Source organism: Haplochromis burtoni, unplaced genomic scaffold (genome assembly GCF_018398535.1).
Source record: "Haplochromis burtoni strain Fernald_Lab_line unplaced genomic scaffold, NCSU_Asbu1 Contig_70, whole genome shotgun sequence".
NCBI lineage: Eukaryota > Metazoa > Chordata > Actinopteri > Cichliformes > Cichlidae > Haplochromis > Haplochromis burtoni.
Genome location: NW_024582431.1, coordinates 1,958,629 through 1,984,163, shown reverse-complemented (window position 1 = coordinate 1,984,163; position 25,535 = coordinate 1,958,629). Strand labels below are relative to the sequence as shown.

Genomic DNA, 25,535 nt, shown 5'->3' with positions numbered 1-25,535 from the left:
TTGGCTTCTCTCGTATTTCCTAAGGGGTGGCCAGATCAGATGGATCTGCATGTTTTATTATATGCTGGATGCCCTTAGCCAGGTTTAGGACTGGAAATAATAATAATATTGTGTACATACTCATGTATATTTTCATATTCATATATTTTCACTTTTAAAAGCACTCATAGTTAAGCTCCTGGATATTAATGCAGGACACTCATCGTCACTTGGGGACACTGCTTTAAATTTCACATTTATACAAAGCGCTTAGGGACACTTGACAGCAAAGTTATTTCTTTTTCTGAATTTCATCTTCGTTTGAGGTCGAAGAAAGTGGTCCACTTAAGCCCACAACTATAAAAAAATAAGACGATTTTTCTAAACCTGCCAAACAAAATAAAATATTAGTTACTTATAAATGTCAGACTTCTTATAAAACGCTGGCAGTTTTCAGGGACGAAATAAACATGAATTTTTCGGTACGTGGGCATTGTTGGGGGAGTTTGGGCTTTGGCGCTGTGGGCCATCTCGGCTTGAAAAAGTCTCGACCTTTTTTCCCATAATGCACTGCAAGATTTTCGTACTTCCTCTTTCCGCCATATTGCAGAACCGGTAAGATGTGTTTTTACATCGTCACCTTCAATCTTTTAAGTATCTAAAGCATCATATTGTGAAATAATCCATAAGTGAGTCCATTTCGAAGTCAAAGTTGGTAGTAATGATTTGGGCTGATTATGGTTTCCATTAGTGAAGCGGATTCATAATTTTTGTCCTGTGTTAGCGGGACTGCCTGGCCCCGGGAATTGGTGCGTTCAGGGCGGCTTGATGGCTTGATAGCTGTTAGCTTTGCTCCCAGTTATGCGAGTTTCAAATGTCCAACGAATAAGACATTTTAGCTGTCCGTACAGGTCTGTATGTGGTACATATTGTCGATAATATTTTGACCGTTGTAACTGCAGAACTAAGGGCACTACTTACTGTGGCGTTTGCATTTGGATAAGCTAAGTAGCTAATCTGAGTGCTCATGAATGACCATGCTTCAGTGGAAGGCTCCGTTTTTCCTCTCAGTGTAACTGAAGCCACAGCATTACTTGTCAAGAGTAAAGTGTGAGCAGTATTTAACCTGCCATCTCTGGAAAATATCAGCCGCCAGGCTCATAATTGTAGACGGAAGGAAAAGGGTCGGCATGATTCGTGTTAGCAAGGTTTTGCTAACTAGGCTTTCTTTTACTTAAGTCCTCCTTTGTAGTGTAGTGAGCATTTTTGTCAAATTCACTGAGTTGTTTTTTTTTTTTGTAACGTTTCACCATCGGTGTTCTAGTGTAGTCTGTAGAGCGTCGATGGTGATGATACTCACTAATTTCCTTCTTGTCCAGGCCCTTGGATCTAATGCTAAAAGTCTTTTTTGTGTGTGTGTCCACAGGCATCATGGTGCGCATGAACGTTCTCGCAGATGCTCTCAAAAGCATCAACAATGCTGAGAAGCGTGGGAAACGTCAGGTCCTCATCAGGCCCTGCTCCAAGGTTATTGTGCGCTTCCTAACCGTCATGATGAAGCACGGTGAGTGTCGTTATGTTAAAGGTGTGTGCGTTCCAAGTTGATACTTAGGTACCACATGCAGTTGTAAAGCATCTTGAAGGGCTGACTGCTTTGTTTGTGTGTACAGTTGGTAAAAGTATAACTTCAGTTTAATTTGAGACCTCTAGAAGCACCCTGGTGTGTTTAACTTAATGTATATAATAATTATGCGCATTAATAACGTGTTTAACTTAATGGTCTTTGTCATTTGTGCCTTGCAGGTTATATTGGTGAGTTTGAGATCATTGATGACCACAGAGCCGGAAAAATTGTTGTCAATCTCACAGGCAGGCTGAACAAGGTAAATATAACCAACCTGCGCTGTTATTCATGTCACTTCTTTGATAGTTTTAAACACATGCTTTGTTTCTTTTGCTATGAATGACTGAAGGAAATATAATTTTATGTTAGTGCCGTTTAAGTTAACTTGGGTCTTAAAGGGCTTCTAGTGATAATGGCGACAGAGAAGCTGTTTCTATACAGTCTTTACAGTTATGTACCAATAAGTCAGTGGCCATTGTTTTCATTTCGATATGTTAAACTTGGTTTAACTCTTATCATTGTCTAGCCTTGCTTGTAGCTTTAATGCTTTGTGAATGGAGTCTAAACCACTCTTTCTCTCTTGTCAGTGTGGCGTGATTAGTCCACGTTTTGATCTCCAACTCAAGGACCTGGAGAAGTGGCAGAACAACCTGCTGCCCTCAAGACAGTTTGGGTGAGAACTATTTGTCATCACACTTTGAATGCAAAAACCAATAGAAATGAGCAACCAGGCATTTCTAAGTGTATTTTGGCCCCTAAATGTCCTAAATGATGAGTGAGGCTCTGGTTTGAAAGGTGTGCCATTTGCTCCTCTGATGCCTTCTCTTTGTTGGCCCTGCCTGACAAAATGGTGTAGTTGGTTAGTGTTTCAGGTGGTTAACTGTGTCGATCCATATGTCTCGATTTGTTATGAGTAACTGTAGCATAAGTATCGCCGTTTGTCGCTTTTAAATGTTTTGGGCACAATGCAACTGGACAAAGATTTATTTTGTATAAGGCAGCCACAAGTGGATGTTTTTATTTATTTTAAATTGCACTCTTAATAGTTTTTCAGACAGATGTGTGACTAGTGCAGAACTATACTAGGCCCATCGATCAGATGGCTACCACACTGTTTCTGTAGTCCTGCACACATTACATTGTTAAGTGTTTCCCTGTTGGCTGGATGATCTGTCTGAAAGATCATTTTACGATCTGTTACAGTTGTGATCTAGAGGGCAGAGAGGACATTGCTGCTGTCTCAGCCTGTAGCTGAGTTTAAAGATATGCAGCTGATTGAAGTGTCTTCATAAAAAAAAAAACAGCTTTAAGAAGCATTAAAAACATGTTTAATGCTTCTTGAGCAGGTGGTGTGATAAAGTACTCTAATTGTCTTTTTACTCAAAGGTTTTGATGTAGTTTGTGCTTACAGTAGGGCTGTAATTTAATTTTATTTTACAATTTTGTCTCCAGGTACTATGAAAACAGGATGAAATGACTACTTTATTTTTTACATTCATTATTGCTTCCCTTACCCATGTTTTATAAATCACTTGTGTACATTTATTTTACTCTGTCACTCACAGTTTAGTCTCACTCTAATCAAGATGACTAAAAGGTTTAGTTGTGAAGATCTAGCTGGATGAAGTAAAACAAGGTTCCTGGGGGTGAGCTTGTCAAAGGATCCTTAAAAGTTTCCTTTGATTCCAAATTGCTCAGAGTCATTGACTTTGTCGGTGTTGCTTTCAGTAGCGAATGACATTTGGCCTTCAGCTTTAGCTGATAGTTGAGCTGTTCTCCCCCATGGTGGTCCTCTGAGGTATCCAAATGTACTTTTGGCTGTGTCGTCTCCTTTGTCTGCGCCCTCACCCTCCGCCCTGTATTGGTAGTAGGCCAGAAATCTGTTGTCCTTGCGACACCAGCTTTATCATTAAAAACATCTCTAAGGCCTAACTCACGACTAGATAACAGCATTACCAGCAACTTTTAAATTAGAATTTTTTTTTCACTGTACAGATCAAAGAAATGGCTTCAGAAAGCAGAGCAATAAAGATTTTTTTAGTTATAGATTTTTTTTCTTTTTTTAAACATTACCCACCTTGACTCCACTGTGGCATTACTGTGTCTGACAGAGAGGGAGACTGCAGCTGTTATCATACGTGTGGCTGGAAAAGAACTTTGGCTGAATTTTTATAACAATTTTGGTTCCCACACATGCCCCTTAATACGTTTTGCATATAACTCACTCCCCCAATTTGAGTGACATCTCATCACTGTTGAGGCCTAAAATCTGTTCAGCCAACTTGGTGTCACCCCTGTGACACTCCCCCTCCTCCTTTCCTTTTTTTCTTTTAATCAAGCAACTGAGAATGAGTTGGCTTTTTTGGTGTCTGTCCACTGATGAGGCAGCAGCTCCTCTACAGACTACATTTAAAGAATTAAATGTCCTAAACTAATAATTACAGCTTTTTTTTTTTTCTTTTTTTTTCTTTTTTTTTATGGTAATATGATGCAGTGTCCCAAAAAGTTGAATCTGTTCATCTGGATGTAGCGTTTTCAGTGGGAGAATCAACCTTTTGGGATTGACTTACCGGGATGATTGAGCATACATTGAGACATAATGCAGTGTGTTACCTTATCCTGAGGTTAAGGCTACATTTAACGTTTTGCTTTGACAAATTCCATCAGCATCAGACTCGAGAGCACAGACTTCACTAAAGTAGCCAAGCATACTTAACTGCTTCAGACATGTATGTTGACCATGTACATGTATGATGTTGTGACATCTTTTGCAGACAGTATATTGCTTTTAGCGACAATGTCAATAAATGTGGCAAATAAACTTGTGATTATTATGCTCTGTCAAGCATGACAGGAGAGTACACATCGTAAAAGCACATCTGTATTAAAATGTGGGTGTTTTACACCTTTGTTATTGGACAGTAAGGAATTAAACAGCAGCTATGTTTGAACAAATTAACACTGCACTGATTGTCTACATACTTACCAATGTAACTCCGCTCCTTTGTAGGGGTTTGAGTGGTTGGCGTTGGAAATAAAGGGCATGGTGCGTGCCCTGGATGGTGTACAGTTTGTACATATTAATGTTGTCAGCTCTCTTGGGTGCATTTGGACTTAATTAGGAAACAACGAAGTATTTTCTTTCTACACCATAAAATCTCAACAACGGATTAATTTTAGCAGACTTTAGCACTAAACTCCAGCAACGTAAACACACTGTAGCACTTCACAAACTTCAACCAGCTCTGAGGTGAACGAAAGTCTGTTTAACTTTTAAAGACCTGTGCTCGTAGAGCTTTTGGGACAACTATGGGTAATAACTGTGAGGCAAAATATTTTTATACTTTGCTGGAAATGTAACATTAACAGCAGCACTTCAGAGTCCCATATTTTACTGCAAAGTATACGCAGACTCAAACTTGTTTTTACAAAGAAATATTTGGTAAATTTTGATTAGAATATTTTCATATGTGGACACTGAATTTGAGCCTAAGCTTTTAATTTGGGAGATAAAGGTCTTTGTTTTTGGAGATCCTTTTGTTTTTGAATGGAAATGCCAAAAATGAGCGTGAATAGGATCGAGATTGTTGTGACAGTTGTAGTTAAGCTTTGATGTGTTAAATGCAGTTGCTTTTGGAGCATGAAATCCATAGTAACCTGCAGACATATTGGGCCCAGTTTGCATCAGCCACTGACTCTCTATTAAAGTATGGGTTAATATTTCAATGGGATTTTTTTAATAGCTTTATTTGAATATTCTGCAGCTTCTGTTTAGGTAAAGCGCAGAAGGGTAAAATATAATGTAATTTTGGGAGTTCTATATAGAAGTTGGTACTTTTTCTTGTTAAACACTCCCATAGCTGGCAGCAGTTTCACTTAATGTTTTGGAAGATGCAGTCATAAATGTGCTGCACATTTTAATGCTCTGTTTGACTCTTGTTTCCATAGATACATTGTGCTGACCACCTCAGCTGGCATCATGGATCATGAAGAGGCCAGACGAAAACACACAGGAGGCAAAATCCTTGGATTCTTTTTCTAAAATGTAAAGAACTGCAAATAAAAAAACAACCAGAGGAAAGCTGGCAGGCTACTGTGATTTCTTACGTACAGTGAAGTGTTTGAGCCAGGACTTGAAGTGTGTGCTGTTGGCGGTTGATGGTTTGATTTCTTTGATAACTTGACGTGTCACTGTGGCACTACAATTAATGTTACTTAATCATAATTGTACAAAAGTAGGCTCAATGAGCAAAACAAGAACATGAATCGTGTTCAAAGGTTTGAACTACCACATGAAGTATGATCTGACACAAACCACATCAACTCCAGAAATTGGAGATGTATAGTAAAGTGGCTTCAGATAACAGCTAAGCCTGAAAGTCTACAAAGAAACCCAGTAACTGCTACAAATGCAGTGCAGACAAGTCAAAGTAATTTTTCAACCAGTTTGTTCCTCGGTCAAAGCTCCAATTGGTTTGAGAATTGAGAAAGTGATGATCTATTGATCAGTCTGCCCGCAAGCATCACCTGAAAGCATGTGGCTGCCTATTGAGACAACTAGAAACCATTTACACAAAGTACGAGTGGTTGGATTTTGTTGTGACCTGGGAACAGACCCTAGAGGACTTCATCCATAAAGCTATACGCTGACAGTGGGTAGATATTGAGTCTGGGCTCAGGAAAAACCTCAAATAAATACATCTGTGCTGTACATGTGCCCCCCCCCAGTGGCTATTAGAAGCTGCTGAATCTTTGCTATAGATATAACAGCTTGTTTGAAGGGGAAAAAATAGCCCCCCTCCTTTTGCCTTTGCACACACTGAGACTTTTCCTAGGAATCCTTTGTGTATTTGGTCTCGTCCCCATCCTCTTTGAGTATGGCTGCTGACCTTGCATAAGACACTGAAGAGACAAGGTAACAGGCCTGCTAATGCAACAGTTCTGTTCAAGTGCTTCTTGTGCGCAAAGAGCACACAAACTGAATACCTCTCATGGGTTCACAGCACTTACCTGCTATCTTGTAAAATGGGGGGAAAAACAAACTTGAGCTGGCCCATCTTTTAAAGGTTGGGGACATCAGGCAAAATGTGCAAAGATGAGATGGAAAGGTATAACTTAAGTTAAACTGTTTGGATGGCTTGCAAAAAATGTGATATTACACAGACTCAAAGGCAGAACCAATTATGCTACAGGGCAGCATCCAGTGTGAGCTGATGAAAGACACTGGTCATGTTGCAATTATGAATTCAGTCTGAGAGCTTTGCCACCTCAGATGCCTTGCTCTCCCATGTCTTCTGCTTAAACACAACTTTCTAATCATACAGAAATACATTTAAAACAATTTCTAAAAGAGCGCTTGAATAAATCATCAGGGCTTCAGGGAAATTTGCTCCCCTGGGAACAGACTTAGTAAAAATTTTAAAACCTATTCCTGGCATTTGCATACCCGTTTAAAAGAATAAGCAATAAATGCTGTTTTTCCCTTCTTTTTTTTTGGCTACAGGTATAAGCTACTGTATTTCATTGGCCATGCACTTGCAATATGCAAATTGATAATAAAGTTAAATTTGTTACAAAAATAATAAAAAATGAAATACCATAAGAATTACAATCATTTCCCAGAAAGTTATAAAAGTAATTCAAAATTAAGTAAAACCGGTTTCGCTTTCAGAAAAGCTCTGTAAGAACTATCTGCACATTTTAATTGTAATTAACAACTTGTGTTAACATTTAAATATTTGCTAGCACAAATTGTTTATTACTCAATACACTTTGTTGGGATCTGCATATTTTTAGAAAAGGATGATAAACTGAAAACGCCTCTAATTACGTGTTATGTGCTATTTAAACACCCTTTCCTATAAACCCCAGTTTATTGCGGGAGCTATAATCAATGCACTAAAGCTAAGTGGTCATAACCAGTTCAGGCTTGGTCATTTCTATATCGAGACGTTACATAGTAATCTCTTGGGGCTACTTTTAGGACCCCCTCTTACATTACTTGGTTTCACCAAATCCTGCAATTAGCCCATAACCCCCCCCCCCCCCCCACCCCCCACAATGTGTTACTTTTTGTAGCCCCCTCGCTGTAAAATCCAACTACAGGCTGTTAAGATTATGGCAGTTTATTAATTTGTCTTTAAAAAGTCAATGACAAAGCCCAGATTCTTTCTGCTGAGTCAGTTTGCTGGTTTGTTGTAATGCGAGTATGGCATCCTGTATTTTTAACATAACTAAGCAATTTACTAATATTTCATGGTAATTATAAACCCGTTTTAGCCCCTCAGATGATCCGTAGGAGTAGCTGGAACCCCTTGAAACATCAAGAAGAGAATTAAGTGCCTGGGCTCTTTCAAACTGAAAATGGCTTGGGGGAGAAAACACCCGCGGTTAGAAAAGTCTTTCTCCGTCTTTCTCAGTGTTTCTGCCACAGAGACAGTCTGTTTGAAGACAATATGTCACTGTACATCTGGGGATTGGGGTCCACATCCTGGCAGCCTCCAACATGTTTCTCCTGTCTTCACCATATGTCAGCTGATCCCTGAGATGTCCCCAAAGGCTTTAGAGAACTGCAGCAGAGGAGAAGTGAAGATGTGCAGCTCTCTAAACAAATAGAATACATTAATACCGTAATAAAAAGTCTGCTGTTTGGCCTGCTTTGATAGAAAGAGCCAGAGGCAATGTGAGTGCAACTAGGTTGTGTCTCTGTGAGCCTTTGTTGAATGTATTAGATACAAAATATTGTTTTTGTGAAAGCATGATGACATGCTTATGTACTGAGGATTTTCCCTCAAACTTCTTACTATAGAAACTGTGTAAAATTAAAAAAAAATAAACTTTACCATAAACTAAACTATTTTACCTGCTGTTAGACCAAAGTACAATATGAGTAAATTGAGTCACAACTGTGAAAAATAAGTACGACCCAGAATGAGTCATTAATGCAGTGCTCACGTTTAAAGCTGCTATATAAGGAAAATTCAATTACACAAAAATGTTGTAATGTTGTTCTGTGGAGGCTAACATAGCACACCTTTAGCACAAGCAAGTCCTTATGTGTGTGTGTGTGTGTGTCGCCACCACAGAGATGTTTCTCAGCACATAAGAGGAGATTCTGGCCATCTGAAATCCCCCCACAATATTTCCTTGGGATTAAAAATGTAGGCTTCTTTTCTTAACTAGGCCATTTCATTATTTCTTTCTGAGACACTCCTTGGTGGATTCACCAGTGTGCTACAGTCTGCTAAACTGCTAAGAGGCCTGCTTCTGATTCAGCTTCAACTTTTGGATGTCGCCTTATCTTTAAGTGCTCTTTGATGTGATGCAGAATTCAACAGTTGCCAGAGTTTCCTGTGGTGAATTTCAGTGCTCACTAGTCTGCTCTTTGGCTTAAAAACAGTAGAGCAGCTAATCCGGGACAAAGTGAGAGTTGTTTGAAATTTAAGCCTCTTGTAGATGATTTTCATTTGGAGATTTTTTAAAAAAAGATTTACTTTTTAAATATTTATTTATATAATATTATCGCATTTGCAGAATGTTTATTAGATTTTTTTAAAACTTTCTAACAAATAAATGACAGATATGAAAAAATAAATAAAAGTAAATATATTAGTAACTTAACATCAGATTTTTTACCTTGTAATCTGCATTTCTAAAACAAATTCATGCACAAATCTAAATATGTAAAACACAGACCTTAATGACCTGTTGCACCAATCTGATTGAAAGGAAGCACCAGCAAGAGAGCTGTCAAGTGAAACAACTGTACTGTAAAGTGCAGTGTGATAAATGTTATTACAAAGAATTTGGTCGTTCCTAATCAGCTCTTCTTAAATTTTAGAAAAATGGCAAACAAAGGAGGAAGTTATAAAAAGAAAACATAGGGGTAGATCACATATCAGATCACCAAGACAGAAAACACAAAGCAATGACTGGAAAATAGAAAATGCACAATAAACGCAAATGGGAAGAAACAGGAGTCAATGTTTGTGATGGATCTGTAGCAAATGGGCTGAACCGAAAGGGATTTACACATAGATAAACCAAAGGAAAGCCACCACTAACACCTTAACAAGAAAACCCCCCAAAACAGGTCCTGTGGACTAAAGAGCAGTGATCGTGGACTGTGGATGATTGAATGAAATTGATCTTCACTGAGGGATCGTGAATCTGCGTTGGCCAAGAACATGATACTGGATTTTTTTATGTCTGCCTGAAAGAAACAAGCATACTGTCTCACTCATTTATGATATGGGGTTGCATATCAGGTAAGGGACAGGTGGACCTTAGCTTTAAATGCACAAATTTACCCAGAAGTCTTGGACTCTCTAAGATTCTATTGATAGAAAGTGAGTTTGGCCATCATGAAGTCATTTTCAGGGTATTAATGCATTCTTAATAGAGCAGAGTTTTAAAGCAGTCCAGAGCTCAATCCAATTAAAATTTATGGTAGAAACCGAAAAAATGTGCATGACAATGGTCCATTCTGCAAAGCTGATCTGTCAGCTGCTATTTAAAAGCTGGAACCAGCTTGATGGAGAATATTGTTTATCATTCATAGAGTCCATGCCTGGGATAATCCAGGCTGTCATAAAGGCTGCAATAAAGTATTAATTGTGATGTTTTTGTTGATGATTTCAAAATGTTTTTCTCCACTTGATCTGGAGGAAAATATCTATCGTTAAGTAAAATGGTTTTATTTGAGGTTTGAGGTATTTTTTAATGAAGTGCTATTAAACAAAACAAAAAAACATGTACCGAAACAAAATAGTTTTGTGGCATACACGCGATTTATCCAAGTGTGGTCGTTCCATCATTTTTACCAGGGGTTGTATACTGTGGTGGGGTCATTCATAAAGTCTGAAAGGACGGGGCATCAAAACAATACGGAAGAGGATTAGGGCCACTGGAAAAAAAATCTGAGAAAAAAGTCAGAATTCTGACTTTAATCTCAGAATTCTGAGAAAAAAGTCAGAATTCTGACTTTTAATCTCAGAATTCAAGAAAAGAAGGGGAAAAAAAGACGTGCCCACTTTATTCCCCCCAGTGGCCCTAACCCTCTTCCGTAAAACAAAGCATGTTGCTCTACAGTCTCTGTGTGAAACCAAACCCACGTGTGAAATAATAACATTAGTGTAATGGCGAGAATTCTAACAGCCTGCTTTTTCTCAAGGAGTTCAATGCGGTTGTGTGCTGTTCTGTCCGTATTGATTTTTGTGCTCCTCGCTAACCTCTATCATTATGTAGACAAAGTCTCCATCGCCTCAAGTAATTCTCTCTGCGACTTGGGCCGAGAAATGAGACTTCTGTGAAGTGAAATGATCTGGTCCCTCAGTGTTCTTTCCGAGTGCGATGGCGATAGAGGTCGAGCGCAGCAATTCATTGCTGCAAATTCCTGGCAAGAGCGAAGGCTTTTACAGTGGACACAGAGCTTCTTGTGCAAACATCACATCCATTATCACAGCAAAATGAGAGACTAACCACTGGAGTCTGGAAACTTATTAGCTGCTTGCTATAGCATCAGTTTTCAGAGATGGTGTCAGTGTGTTTAATACCAGCTGGGCTTCTGCCTCCTTTGTGCTTTCAGTTTTCTTCCTGAACACTTGGGGGCAGTAGAAATATGTCTCGTGCGGAGCGTTCCTCCTCCGGTCATGGTCCTCATACTACATTCAGGCCAAGCTGGTTGGCAAGCAGCAAGACTAATTATGATTGATTCAGAGATAAGAGAATTAATATTGAAATAGCAGTTAAAAGTATGAAATGTGGATTCAGTCAAAAGAGATAAATTTCTTTTTACTCAGCCTTACAATGTCTTCTGCTGCCATAAATCACTTTGCTGGTCACAGTGAAATGAGGGAGAAAAACAAAGATGATTAGAAAGGAAAAATGGATGTGCAAAACTCAATTAAGACACTTTTATGAATTTATACATTTTATATATACCTTTTGGGATCGAGATTCAAACACAAGGTGGGAAGCAAAGTCTGCTGCATATTAAATCGGAGTTCCTCTAAGACACAGCGAAGCTCAGTTGGATTGTTTCAGCTAAAAATCTAATAAAAAAGGGTGTTGCAAAGATGAAACAACATCCTCCATCTGCATTTATAGCGGGGGGAAAAGAAAAAACAAGAAAATTAGAATCAGAGGCCAAAAATCAAAAGCAGACAATACCCTTTGCATCGGAGTAAACAACAACATTAAAGTGATTTCAGTTTATAAGGTTACACATTCTCAGGCAATGTGTCTCCTGCACCATCACAAACACATCACCATACTGGTGTTGCATGAGATCATATTCTGTATTGCACTTCTACTCCCAGCCATGTGATTTATTCCACCACCCGACACAGCTCAGGCTGATGCCGTATCTACAAAGACACGAGGAAATTCTGGAATAAATGGTGACCAGCTGAGAAGAAGATATGAAAATGTAAAGAGAGAGAGAGAGACAGAAAGAGGAGAGCTGTTGTCTCCCCAAATTTGAATGAATTCATGCATTCCAAGGTGAAATAGAGGGCTGTGCATTGTCATATGGTCATTTCGCTGATACACTTATCTCATGTTTTTCACTCTCTGCTCTATCTCAGCCTGTATGCCTTATTTATTAGGGCAAACCAGGGAGGTAGGAGTGGTGGGTGGGAGGTGTGTGTTGGTGTGTTCGCGGTGCCGAGGAGTCTGGTGTGCATATGATGAATGAGATAGTTAGGAAGCAGTGAATTTATGGCTGTGAATGCAGCCATCCATTCTGTCCTGCAGTCCCTGGCTGTCCTCAAGGGCACGTGCTCCTCCGGGTCCCATCTTAGGCGTATCACTAGGGATCCCACTGCTGCTGCCGTCGCTGCTGTGGGGAACACCAGGGTTGTCCAGGTAAACGATACGGCAGCCTTTACCCCTCCCTCACTGCATGTTGGGCAATAGTTAATTAGTAGGCAATGAGCACAAGCTGTTAATGTACATATAATAGCAGGGAGGCCAAGAGGTGCCGGTGAGCTGGCTGCCTTTATTAATTAGGCCTCTCATTTGTCCGCTATATAGATCACCTTCAGCATTACAGTGCAGTTGGCCTCTTATGTGACTGATGTAGACTACAGTATGCCCTGCAATAAATCATCACATAAGAACGATTACTCTTTAGTCCTGATTAATTAACAGTGAGTGAGAGTGTAATGTAACTTAAGGCATACTTATTATATTACTTTACTGGGCAAGGACTAAAAGCTAAACAGAAACAAAATTGTTTGTAGCTTTTGTAGTGAGCCTTTATGAGCAGGTTATTTATTATTTTAAAGAATTAAAAAAGAAGAAAGATTTTGTGTATGTGTATTTTTTAATGTTGTTTTAAGTTAATCTTAATTGTTCTTTCATTTAACCTTGTTTTATTGAGAAACTGCTTTTTAATTTAATACTGAAGGTGTTATATTGCTAGTGACTCTTATTTGCTACCAGGTTAAGGTCATGAAGTCCCATCTTAAAGCCATGATTTTTTTGTATTTTGGTCTGAGTTAGGAGTGAATCTGACTGAAAAACTAAGGGTGCTTTATCTACCTGTGTGTCCGAGGTGGTAATCTGCAGCACGGGGGCACCACAGGGCACGGTTCTCTCACCTTTCCTGTTCAGCCTTTACACTTCAGACTTCTGTTATAATTCGGACGATTGCCATCTACAGAAGTTCTCAGATGATACAGCCATCATTGGATGCGTATCAGACGGGAATGATCAGGAATACAGGGGGGTCATCAGTGACTTTGTTGGCTGGTGTGAGACCAACGTACTCCAAATCAACGCCGGCAAGACAAAGGAGATGATCATAGACTTCAGGAGGAAGTCACCCCCTACAACACCGGTGAACATCCAAGGGAAAGACATTGAGATAGTGGACTCTTATAAGTACCTGGGTGTTCACCTCAACAATAAACTGGACTGGACTACAAATACAGACGTCCTGTATAAGAAGGGCCAGAGTCGACTCCACCTGCTGAGGAGACTGAGGTCCTTCGGAGTCTGCAGGACTCTGTTAAGGACATTCTATGACACTGTGGTAGCATCTGCCCTTTTCTATGCAGTGGCCTGCTGGGGGAGTGGATGCACGGACAGGGACAGGAGCAGGATTGACAAACTGGTGCGGAGGTCTAGCTCCGTGCTGGGATGTCCCCTGGAGTCTGTGGAGGTGGTTGGCGAGAGGAGGATGTTAGTAAAGCTGACATCCATCATGAACAACCCACATCACCCACTGCATGAGTATGTGAGTGGGCTGAGCAGCTCCTTTAGTCAGAGACTGAAACACCCTCACTGCAGGAAGGAGCGCTTTCGCAGATCATTCATCCCAACAGCAGTTAGACTCTATAACTCCTCAATCACGATGTCATAAGTCACTGGACACTGTGAACATCCATGGTCACCACTTCATGCATAATGGACCTTCCATGTGTATGGACATGTGCAGGTATATATGTATGTATATGTATACATATGTATGTTTAGTGTGTACATGTGTGTGTGTGTGTACATGTCTATAAATAGGAATAGTAGTGGTACAATAGTCAAATCAAGCTATATAGTTTATGTCTTCCATATTTCCAGCCATATCCATAATCACATACTGTGTATGCTACCATTGTATATAGTGTATTATCTTACTTTTTTTCACTGATTGTACTTATTTGTATTTTTGCAGAGGTGGGACCAAGTCATTGTTTTGCAAGTCTCAAGTAAGTCTCAAGTCTTTATCCTCAAGTCTCAAGTCAAGTCTCAAGTAATGTCAGGCAAGTCAGAGTCGAGTCTCAAGTCACTGGTGTAAAAGTCCGAGTCAAGTCACAAGTCTGAAATTTTGAATTTCAAGTCCTTTCGAGTCTTTAAAAAAAAAACGAAAAAAGCATGTTGCAGTTATGCTAAATGTAAATATTAGACCATGTAATTTTTAAATCTGTGTTTTTCTCAACACATGACAAAATAGTGAACTTAGAAAATATACACAAATTGTGAAATTGCACCTCTATAAAATGCAGCTCAATTAAACCTAGCTCCAAGAATAATTTTCACCGACAGTTCTGAGATAAGCTGCATGTTATTCTTGGATGCGGTTAGTAACTTCAGGTCACTGCAACAAGCCCAGGTACAGTTTACCGACGGATGGGTGCAGGACCTTGAAATGCACCGTGTAGAACGAAAGACCATCGTACGTATCATAAGTTTACCAGTCTCACAAATCGTCGTCATAAATACACATTCGTTAACCGTTTATTAATAGGACCTTTGAGCTCAACGGTAATTAATTAGTAGTGGAAATAATTTCTGGTAGCATCACAGAAATGTAGCAGTGACAATAATATGTATGCTGTAATCGTACTGGACAATTAGTGATACAAAACAACTGTTTTATCCTGTGAATAAAAGTATATGTTTTTGTCAATGTACCATAATAACAGAAGCGAAACGCAATATTGTGTCAGGACAATTCACTATTTATGCACAATAAATCAAAGGAGCATAGCGCGACAATTTCTGTTCAGCGCCAGACTTGCTTGTAACCTATATCACCAATTATGTTATGAAAATGACGCATTAACTACAACAGCAGACTGACCTTTGTGGAAATGCTTGGAGCAGACTAACCTGTGAGCTGGAGTGTTCTGGGACGTTATATTTGATCTTTGAATGGCTGCAATCCAGGCCATCCGTCGGTCTTTGTTACTTCGGAAACATGGCTCGAACAATTTCTCTTCAACGACGTAATCCGATAACAACCGATCTCTTTACCCGTCGGCTTCCCGTGGCTGTCATGCGACCGGCTATTGCAGTTAATAATACAACAGCTTCTTGACATTTTTGTGTTTCTTTTTATCGCTGTGATTTCAATTGAAAGCCTGCGTGCGCTAGTACCTCTTGCCACGAGTTCCCAGAATCCTTTGCGGTTTTACCCCTGAATGACGTCACATTTTCAATCTCTATATAATATGCATGTTAAATTTTATATTTGGGGTGAAATATCAAGTCTTTTCAAGTAAACCGGTTCAAGTCCAATTCAAGTCCCAGGTCATTGGTGTAAAAGTCCAAGTCAAGTCACAAGTCTTAGAACATTTTTTCAAGTCAAGTCTAAAGTCATAAAAAGAATGACTCGAGTCTGACTCGAGTCCAAGTCATGTGACTCGAGTCCACACCTCTGTATTTTTGTATTTCTTTCTGATATCTGTACCTGAGGTAAGGTGACGCAAAAAATTTCCCGTTGTGGGATCAAGTCTTATCTTATCTTATCTTATCTTACCTATAAGGCAGTGACAATTACAGCGTAGCCCCGCCCTCACCCTTCTGCGTCAGCTATTTTATTTGGGACCATAATTTAAAAAGTGTACATCATTCTGTAAAAAAAGAGAAAATAGCAACTGAGATGATAAACCTAGTAGGAAAGTGTTTACAGAGGTTATACATTATAGATGTAGGGTGATTTATTCTGCTTCCTTAACCAAGGAAGCAGCTTACTGTAAAGTACAGTGTGATAGATGTTATTGCATTTGCAGAAAATGAATGGAAACGGAAGCACAGTGAATTAAACCTGAATATCCATGAATGTTCATGTTCTTGTACCTGAAGCACACAATGAACATTTCAGCAACATGTCTGTGTTTGTTAACTATTGCAACCTTTTGTGTGAACACTAGTGTTTAGGGACAAATATTCAAGTCAGGGAGGCAGCCCTCACAAGTTAACTTGCTAATTAATTTGTGACTACGATTGCACAGCAAATGAGTGAAATAAAGCCCGATGCTTTGTGAAGTGCTTGTTATATGCTTGCTACATTTTAAACAAAGTAACAAAGTAGCTTTATTGAGTTAAAAAAGATGACTGAGTCATGACCAAGTATACCTGAATTACACCCTAATACCACTAAAGTGAGCTCATATTAACTTAAAAACAACAGATACAGAAAACATTTTACCCACTGAACATCTTAATCAGTTCTTCATCCATTAAGCTCCCAAAACGAGCACTTTGTACTTCGTTAGCATTGCTGTATGCTTGAAGTTCATTTTACCAGCCAGCAAAAAGTCTGTTAGCCTAGCATGACCACGTCACAGCTACAATTTCAATTTGCACACAACACTTTGATGTCATTATAACTGATAACCTGCACACAAGTGGTTATCACTTCAACAGGGCTACATGTTTGCGAACTGGCAAACATTTAACTCGGTTTAAGTGATGTTACAGGTTTGCCATTTTGAGGACTGTTAGCCAACTTGTATTTTAGAACAAAGAGGGTTTTATGTGCACTGAAATTATCACTCAATCAATACTTTAAGACACAATGAAAATAAAGAATGCAGAGGTTTATTTAATCCATCTTTATGTCATGTATGCACATTTCTTAACTGTTATAATGTTCAAAATCTGGGTGTCAGCTTGCTAACATTTGCTAAGTTGCAAAACACACCGATTTAACAAAAAATCGGTGATTATTACTAGTTTAAATGCATTTTGATAATATGATGTTACCACTAGGTGTCCACATGAACAACACCATAAATTATCTACAGACTATGTAAATCTTTTTTGCTTTGGTAAGTATCTGTAGATGAGGAAAGGCAAAAAATAAAGTGAAAGTCTTTAACTTGGCCAAAACGTTCTTGGTGTCAAATAGACTTTTTGACCTGATGACTGCACTACAGAAAAAGTTCACTAATCTACAGCATTTGCTAGCATGAGAAACATGAACATCCGCAACATATTTCATGCATGTCCCTTCGGTAGCTGCAAACACTCATTTCACAACCCATCTCGTCTCTATTTCAGTATTTCACGCAATACTTGAATTTATAACCATGAAATTGTAGCAGAAGATTGGTGTATTATTTCTGTTTTGTAAAAAAAATCCCTATATTCTTTACATTCATATACTTGAAGGGCATTTTCTGTGTTGTCACTGCTGCGGGCTCCAACATCTCAGTAGGTTTATTATTCAGAGGTGGTGAATCATTTTCTTTGGGGTTGTGTATTTGACATTTCACAAACAAAATCTTTTTTTTCCCCCTCATGCCCCCTGAACATGAGTATGTACTTTGCAACGATTACTGGAATACCTATTGAAAAAAACAGAGCCTTGTTGATGCCAAGAAATTTTTCCAAATATCTTAATGCTCTCAACATTCTCTGAAGCAATCTGGAGATTTAAGACTTTTAGGGAAGTCGTGACCTTATTTAGAAAGGCAGTGAAATTAATAAAAAGTTTTTCACTTTTCAGCATATTCTTTAGATATTGTGCAGTTTTGGCATTTAAGAAAAGTTATAATAAAATATATATTCATCAAAAGTAATATGCAAATACTGTTTTTTGACTTTAGTTTAATGTACTCTGTCTTTAACCACTCAGAGCACGGCTTTCAGAGGCTATTTCTGCTTATTTTTTCAATGATGGTTATTTAATGTGGTTCTGGCTTGCCATTAATGACTTCTCAATACCAAGGACTTTGGGAAATGATCTCACTTCCCACTTACATTATTCCTTCCTTGCAGAAAAATAAATATATAGATGTTGTTGGCCAGTAAAAGCCAATGTCTACTTTGACTTTGATGCTAGTGAAGAACAATTGTGGTCTGAGGGCCCACTGTACACTTAACTTAAAACCGGAAGGACATTTGTGATGCTCTAAATATGTGAATGTTTGTGTTTTTATGTGTGTGTTTATGTATTTAGTGTGTGTTTGACAGAAAGAGAAAGAGAGAGGTGGCAGCTGGAGGAGCCAAGGGCCCCCCCGGGCTCCAGAAGACGTCAGACCCAGCTGGCCGCCTCCAGGGGAGGTCAGGATGTGTTGACAGCTTCCTGAGGCAGATGAGAGAGCAGAAGTGGCTCTGCCTCTCATCTCCAGCTTATGTAGATGTCTCTGAAGATGGCACAACACATCACATCAAGTTTCTCTGTAATTAACACTTTTCAAGAGTTTGTTGAAGGGCAGGTGTGCCCAAAGGAAGGCAGGAGGTGCGTCTATGTGTGATCCATTCATGTGAAAATTGCCTAATGAATTTGCAAATTTGTTCGCACAGATTTGTAGAGCAGATGTAAAAATAGTATTTGTGCTTTCATTACAACTACAACTACGCTACGACTAACACAGCTACAATCAAAGGGGGACTCTGACTCCACGAATTTCCTCTCATGTAACACAACATATCATTGTGAATACCGGCTTTTATCCTTCTGTTCAGTTATCTTAAGCAGCTGGGTAATGCCAGACATTGTAATTTTGCCTGTCTCTGAACTGCTCCACCCTTCTCTCACAGAGACGAATCCAGTATCAGTACCACTACCACCCTCTTCCATCACTTGCAGCCTTGCAAACTAAACCCAGGTGCAAAGGTCAGATGCAGCTGTGATCCATGCAACCATCCCTCCATCTAGGTGCCTTCCCCTTCGCCTGGCAGGCTCCATATTGATTTGATTAGTTGCTAATTAAAACTTGGCAGGATGGGCCGAGCACAGAGGAGATCGCTCAATTAGCGGGGTGTCAGAGAATCTAATTCTCTCTCTTTCACTCTCTCCCTCTGTCTTTCTCTCCTTCCCTGCCATTTTGCTCGATCACACATTTCTTTTCTGTTTAATGAGTATAAAGGATGAGTGAAAAGCGAGGGAGGATAACTCTCAGAGGAAAGAGATCGAGCACTCTTGTGGAGCTAAAAGCCTCCAGCCCCATAATCCTTAAGCTAATCTTTGCTTAAAGATGCAGCTTGTAAGTTATAAAGGATGCAGTGGCTGCCAGCGGACATTCGTTTGGGCATGTTACCTCCAGCATGCGTCGATGGCTGCTACCATCAGGAACACATGCGTTGTTGTAGTTTTAGCGGTGTGCCTCTGGGAGAGGGAGGCATGAGCTGTTGTTCTCTTCATGTGTTTGTCAATTTACCAGATTTTCAAAGCTCTTCGAAAGGAAGAGCGTTCTGTTATGAAAGCTGTTTCCACAAGGGGAGTTTCATGTATTGATTCTGCTCATTTCATGATGACATTTGAGATATTTTTCTGACGTTACATCTCGCAAAGTACATCTTTGAGGAAACATCTCTATTAGAATAACAAGCTGCTGCTGCTGCTGCTCCAGATCCTTTTGGAGTTCACTATTTTTCCTTGCTGAAATCATCCTTTCATCCCGAAGTGACTGACTGACTGCTCTCTTAGATCCTTCTCTGTCTCTAACTGCAGCCCACAGAGAGTAGGAGGCTTATTGAAAAGATTCCTTTAAGGCAGCAGTTCTGTTTAATTTGAGACTACAGGTGGATGCATTTTACCGTTTTTGGAGAATCTGTTCTCTGAAATCTTCATTTTGTATACCAAGCACTTGAATATAAGATGCAGAGGGTGTGCATCTAGGACTATGTGTATGTTATTATGATTTGGCAGCTGGAGTGTTGGCTTTTCTGATCCTTCTTTGCCTCAAATAAATCTGTGTTTTCTGACTCAGCTCCCACAGCTCCCAGCTTTTGGATGGATCCAGCTTTTCTATCACCCCCTCCCTGCCCTGTGTTAGAGGGAAAGTTAACAATCTCAGAACATATCATTGTGGCTCTGATGTAAGTCAATGCACACACACGCACACAGTCAACCCCAATGCTTTATAATGGAGCTGCTGGAAATTTTTAAAAAGGACCAAGAGACAATTTGAGTTAGGAACCAGAGGAGAGGTGGATTTATAAATCATTAGCTATAACTTGTTTATGTAATGCATATATTTAGTTTTGTCCACTTTATAGGCGCTTAAAACTGCAAATGAAGAACACCTCCCAAGCTCTCACCCACACACGCCAATGCATAACAGCTCTGCTAAATGGCCGTATTGTTAAGCCTTGCTGTCATCATCCTCCCGCTCCTGGCAAACTGGACAGGACCCACATTCATTAGTTACTTCATGCTCTTATATAATATTTACAAGCAATAGTTTATGTGACTACAGAGGCCCCGAGCTTCCAGCGAAGCCTGCTCTGGTCTGCAGGAGAGCTGGCTCATCTCCGAACTGATTGACTGTGGTTTTTTATACGTCCCTCCATTTTGCAGTGCAGCAGTGCAGTCTAAAATGTCAGTAGTGCTCAGTTATTGGTGCCAGCAGCAGTCACTCATACGCTGGCACTGATTAGCTTTGAGTCAGCCAGAATAACAACCTGGTTTGTGCTGTACAAACTGTAGCAGGCTATTGTCTAATGCCTGAATGCGCAGTAGGATGATATCACCTTGACATGCATGGTTAATGCGAGCGGACTAGCCCTATCAATCATGCAAAGGGGCTCTTGTAGCTTCTGCTTCTGCTATGTGGTAATTTTTTTTAAATATCATTATGTAGGGTATTCTTTTTTTTTTTATCACCTTAAAGGCCATGTATGCATATTTCAACTTCTTTCTGTGTAATGCATATGCAATAAACAATAAACTGCACCTGGCTTCTTGGCACAGCTTTAAATCTAAGCCATTAAAGCAGTTTTTTAAGCCAGAAGAGAGATGATCTTTGTACTGGAAGGTAAATGCTAATTTATTGGTTAATGCAAGCAAGTTTGGTTAGCAAAGTACACCCAGGGAATACCTGCCAAATAATGCTAATGTATTACAGTAAAGCAAGAATTACACTCCCTAAGAAAGCAGACTTTTCTCACGGTTAGTACAAATAACTTTTTTGTAAGAGGATTTTTACAAGTGCTCCAATAAGTAGAGGCTATAACCATCTAGGTCAGAACCTGCTTTGTCACTCTAAACAGCCACTTCATTAATCACAGATAACTTTAAGGTAATACAATTTAAATGAGTGAATTATATAAACTATTATCATGATTACTGATATGCTAAAATCTTTATTTTGTAAAAGGCTGTAAACATGTTTATTTCCACTGTATAATTGGGCATTTTAACATGGGTGTCTGCAGAGACTGATTTAATTTATGAGCAACCCTCGAGTGACTGGTAGAGGAACATTAGCTTTTTGGCATTCCTTCACTGGCTTCATTTATCAGCTATTTTTCTGACAAAGTGTTGATTTTATATGAGAGATTTGTATATTTGTCCTTTTGTTTAAGCGCAGATTGGTTTGGAGCGGGTGGAGCTCTGTTGCAAAAAGGTGACATCACATTTTTCCTTGCACAAGTCAAGATGTAGAGATGTCTGAGTGAGATTCTGGTGACAGGAGAGGTTTTCTATAGTTGATTTCACTGCCAGCGAAACTAAACCCACGGTCCTGATGAAGTAGATCCAATTAGTATGTTTAGGATGACGACAGTTGAAATATGTAATATGAAAAGGTGCTTTCTTGTACTGATGAACCCAAACCGAATTATGTTTTTCATTCTTATCAGCAGCCTACAGGATCTTTGGCCTCATTGTTCTGGTTGTCTGTAAATGTTATTTTGTATTTACTGGATGTAGAAACAAGAAACTGCGTGTTAGGTAAGTCACTGTTTTAGCTATTTTATATCAATTTAGTGTTCACAGCTTCCACCACAGCTTTACTTGAGCTTAGCTTTAAAAAACATAAATTAGACTGCCTCATAAATGCAAAATGAAACTCTTTTGCTTCTGGCTGTACTTCTAATGGTATCTAGACATGCAAATATGTTATTTGGACATTTCTGCCCTTACAGTACAACTGAAGCGAGTTTCATTTCTAATGCTCACCACATTGGATAAAAGAATCCACAGGGACAACTGTTTTCAGAAACAATGTCTCCATTATTCTGGATAATTCTCACTACACACCATCACTTACTTTCACAGACTCTTTTGCCTCAGTGGTAAACTGTCCACAGTAGAGCCTTTTTCTTTTTCTCTTCTGTTTCGTGCCAAATGCGAGTTCACATTTGTAATGGATTAGAACACAAAGATCAGAATACCAGCCCTGCAACATCACTCTGGGCACTCATTATGCTTCTTGAGAAAAAAAAAAATCTAAAAAAAGGGAAAATGTCAGTGTGGGGGAGTTATAGAAAACAAAGGACGTGTAAAAGATACAGGGTTTAAGGGAGTGTGAGAGAGACAGAGTCTATGTGAGTAATGGAGATTGTACAAGAAAAATCCAGTCATACTAAAAAGGGAAACTTAAAGCCCGCACAGGCTGAGAGGTGCGTGTGTGTGTGTGTGTGAGCGTGTCTGTGTGTGTGTGTGTCAGGTGACAGAGAAGGATGGGGACATGGGCAGGCCCTAGTAATGAAGGACTGATAAGTCCCTATTTCCTGGGCCTGGGTTAATTGCGCCTACAGATAAAGGGTAATAAATTGTCACAGGGTAATGGCAGGAGCCTGGGCTAGACCCTGTCCCACATTCATCATGACTGGCTGGCTGGTGATCCTGGAGAGCAGTTAGGACTGAAAGACTGGTAGGCCCTAGGAGGAAGAAAGGGAACAGGAGATGGAGGAGAATCCTCAAAAGGCTGGAGGAACAAGCGATGTGAGACACTCTTACTTACAAGGTTTCTGCAATGGGTTGAATTGTGTCAGCGCAAGGACAAGACTGCATTTATAGGTAATGGAGCCTGTAGGAAAAATAGGAAATATAATCACTACATAGAGGTGATAGCATATAACATACTGCTCTATTTCAGGTAAAGATTTTTTATTTAAAAATCAGGTTAGAAGCCCTATCAGCAAAACGTGCATACGTATCACAGTATAGTAAAAAATAGCAGTTGTATACCGTGTGTAAAACAGCATCCTTGTGTCGCACATTAAGTCTGGATAATATTGAGTGAATCAGGTTTTGACATTGTGTGACATTTTGTGGCATAAAGACAGTAGGACACAGTCAGTGTCAGATGCCTTCAAGCAAGTTCAAGCAAGGGAACGGCCTGAGTGGAGTGGGAGGAGGCAGGACACAGTGCCCAATCCTCCCAGTCACACTCCTTGCTGTGAATCCATTGGACCTGTTCACACATTGGCTCAACTGGATATTATACAGACTTTCATAGAGCTTTTTAAATTTTCATCACACGTGTGTTTTCTCACGTAAAGCTCCACCGGGTAATTGCTTGAAAGCATCGTTCACAAATGTCTGTGTAAGATTTATTGATTTAGCTCCCTGCCTAGCATTGATTTTGATAAAATTTTAAAAATGTAAGTGTGATGTACTGTGTATTATATTTCTGTGCAACTGCAATGCAAATGCAAATGCAATGCATTCAAAGACTTGCTTTTAAAACACTGAAAGAGAAAAAGAAAAAACATTTTACGGGCCAAATCAGATGAGCAATGAGACAACACGATAATATCCATCATCTAGTTTCTGATGCTTATCTGGTTTTGGGTTGTGGGAACACCAATTTAAGCAAAGAAGCTCAGACCTCTCTCTCCTCAGTCACCTCTTACACCTCAACCAAGGGCATCCCAAAGTGTTCCCAAGCCAGCCAAAGATATAATCTCTCCACCGTTTCCTGGGTTTGTCCAAAGCACCTCACCTAGGAGGCGGCGTCCTAATCAGAAGTCGGAGTAGAATCCTCAAAAGAGGAACAAACAATGTGAAACAATCAACACTAAAGCCAACTTAAGTGGCTTTGAGGTGGAAGTAGAGGCTATACTCCGAGTTCCTTCCAAATGACCAAGATCTTCACCCTATCTCTAAGGGAGAGCCCAGCCAGCCTTCTACCCAGCCACAACTCAGAGCTAATGTCCACAGGTGAGGAAAGGAACGAAGATCGACCAGCTCTCCTGTCGCCACAACATTATCCAACATCCAAATTGCTGCTGATGCTGCATCAATTCAGTGTCAGTCTTGCATTCCACTCTTCCCTCGTCCTGAACTCTGAATGGGTACTGCACCCTTTTCTGGCTGGGAGCCCTCAGACTTGGAGTTGTTAATCATCATTCCCACCACTTCACAGTCAGGTGCAAACTGGTCCATGAGCTGCAGGTCACCACCCGATGAAGCCAACAGAACCACATCATCCACAACAAAGAAAAGATGAGATTGTGGAAGTGCTCCACTATGCCAAGGATTTTTTTTCTGTAAAAACTATGAAGAGGATATAACTTACTGTCATAAATACAGACCAAGCTCTGACTGTGCTTTTACAGGGACCAAATGAATGAATTGGAAACACATTGTTCCTCCTGAATCTGAGGTTTGACTAATAGATGAATTATTTTCTCTAACTACATCAGTGATCTCATTCCAAGTGATTAGCAAAGTGTACACTGTTAAGTGCCAGGAGGATTGCCAGGATTTATACAGGGAGTGCAGAATTATTAGGCAAGTTGTATTTTTGAGGAATAATTTTATTATTGAACAACAACCATGTTCTCAATGAACCCAAAAAACTCTCTGCCCTTTACCAATCCAGCCACGGGCCCATCCATCTGGCCCATCAAGACTCACTCTCATTTCATCAGTCCATAAAACCTTAGAAAAACCAGTCTTGAGATATTTCTTGGCCCAGTCTTGACGTTTCAGCTTGTGTGTCTTGTTCAGTGGTGGTCGTCTTTCAGCCTTTCTTACCTTGGCCATGTCTCTGAGTATTGCACACCTTGTGCTTTTGGGCACTCCAGTGATGTTGCAGCTCTGAAATATGGCCAAACTGGTGGCAAGTGGCATCTTGGCAGCTGCACGCTTGACTTTTCTCAGTTCATGGGCAGTTATTTTGCGCCTTGGTTTTTCCACACGCTTCTTGCGACCCTGTTGACTATTTTGAATGAAACGCTTGATTGTTCGATGATCACGCTTCAGAAGCTTTGCAATTTTGAGACTGCTGCATCCCTCTGCAAGATATCTCACTATTTTTGACTTTTCTGAGCCTGTCAAGTCCTTCTTTTGACCCATTTTGCCAAAGGAAAGGACGTTGCCTAATAATTATGCACACCTGATATAGGGTGTTGATGTCATTAGACCACACCCCTTCTCATTACAGAGATGCACATCACCTAATATGCTTAATTGGTAGTAGGCTTTCGAGCCTATACAGCTTGGAGTAAGACAACATGCATGAAG

The 25,535-nt window shown here is 39.8% G+C and overlaps 1 protein-coding gene across 1 annotated transcript; it reads left to right on the top strand.

Annotated features, from left to right (window-relative positions):
* Positions 1-503: 503 nt before the first annotated feature.
* On the top strand, positions 504-5,684 carry rps15a (ribosomal protein S15a). The gene is made up of 5 exons (XM_005924973.3): positions 504-594; positions 1,406-1,543; positions 1,783-1,862; positions 2,191-2,276; positions 5,552-5,684. The coding sequence occupies exons 2-5, from the start codon at positions 1,411-1,413 to the stop codon at positions 5,643-5,645; spliced, it is 393 nt and encodes a 130-aa protein (XP_005925035.1). The 5' UTR covers positions 504-594; positions 1,406-1,410; the 3' UTR covers positions 5,646-5,684.
* Positions 5,685-25,535: the final 19,851 nt, after the last annotated feature.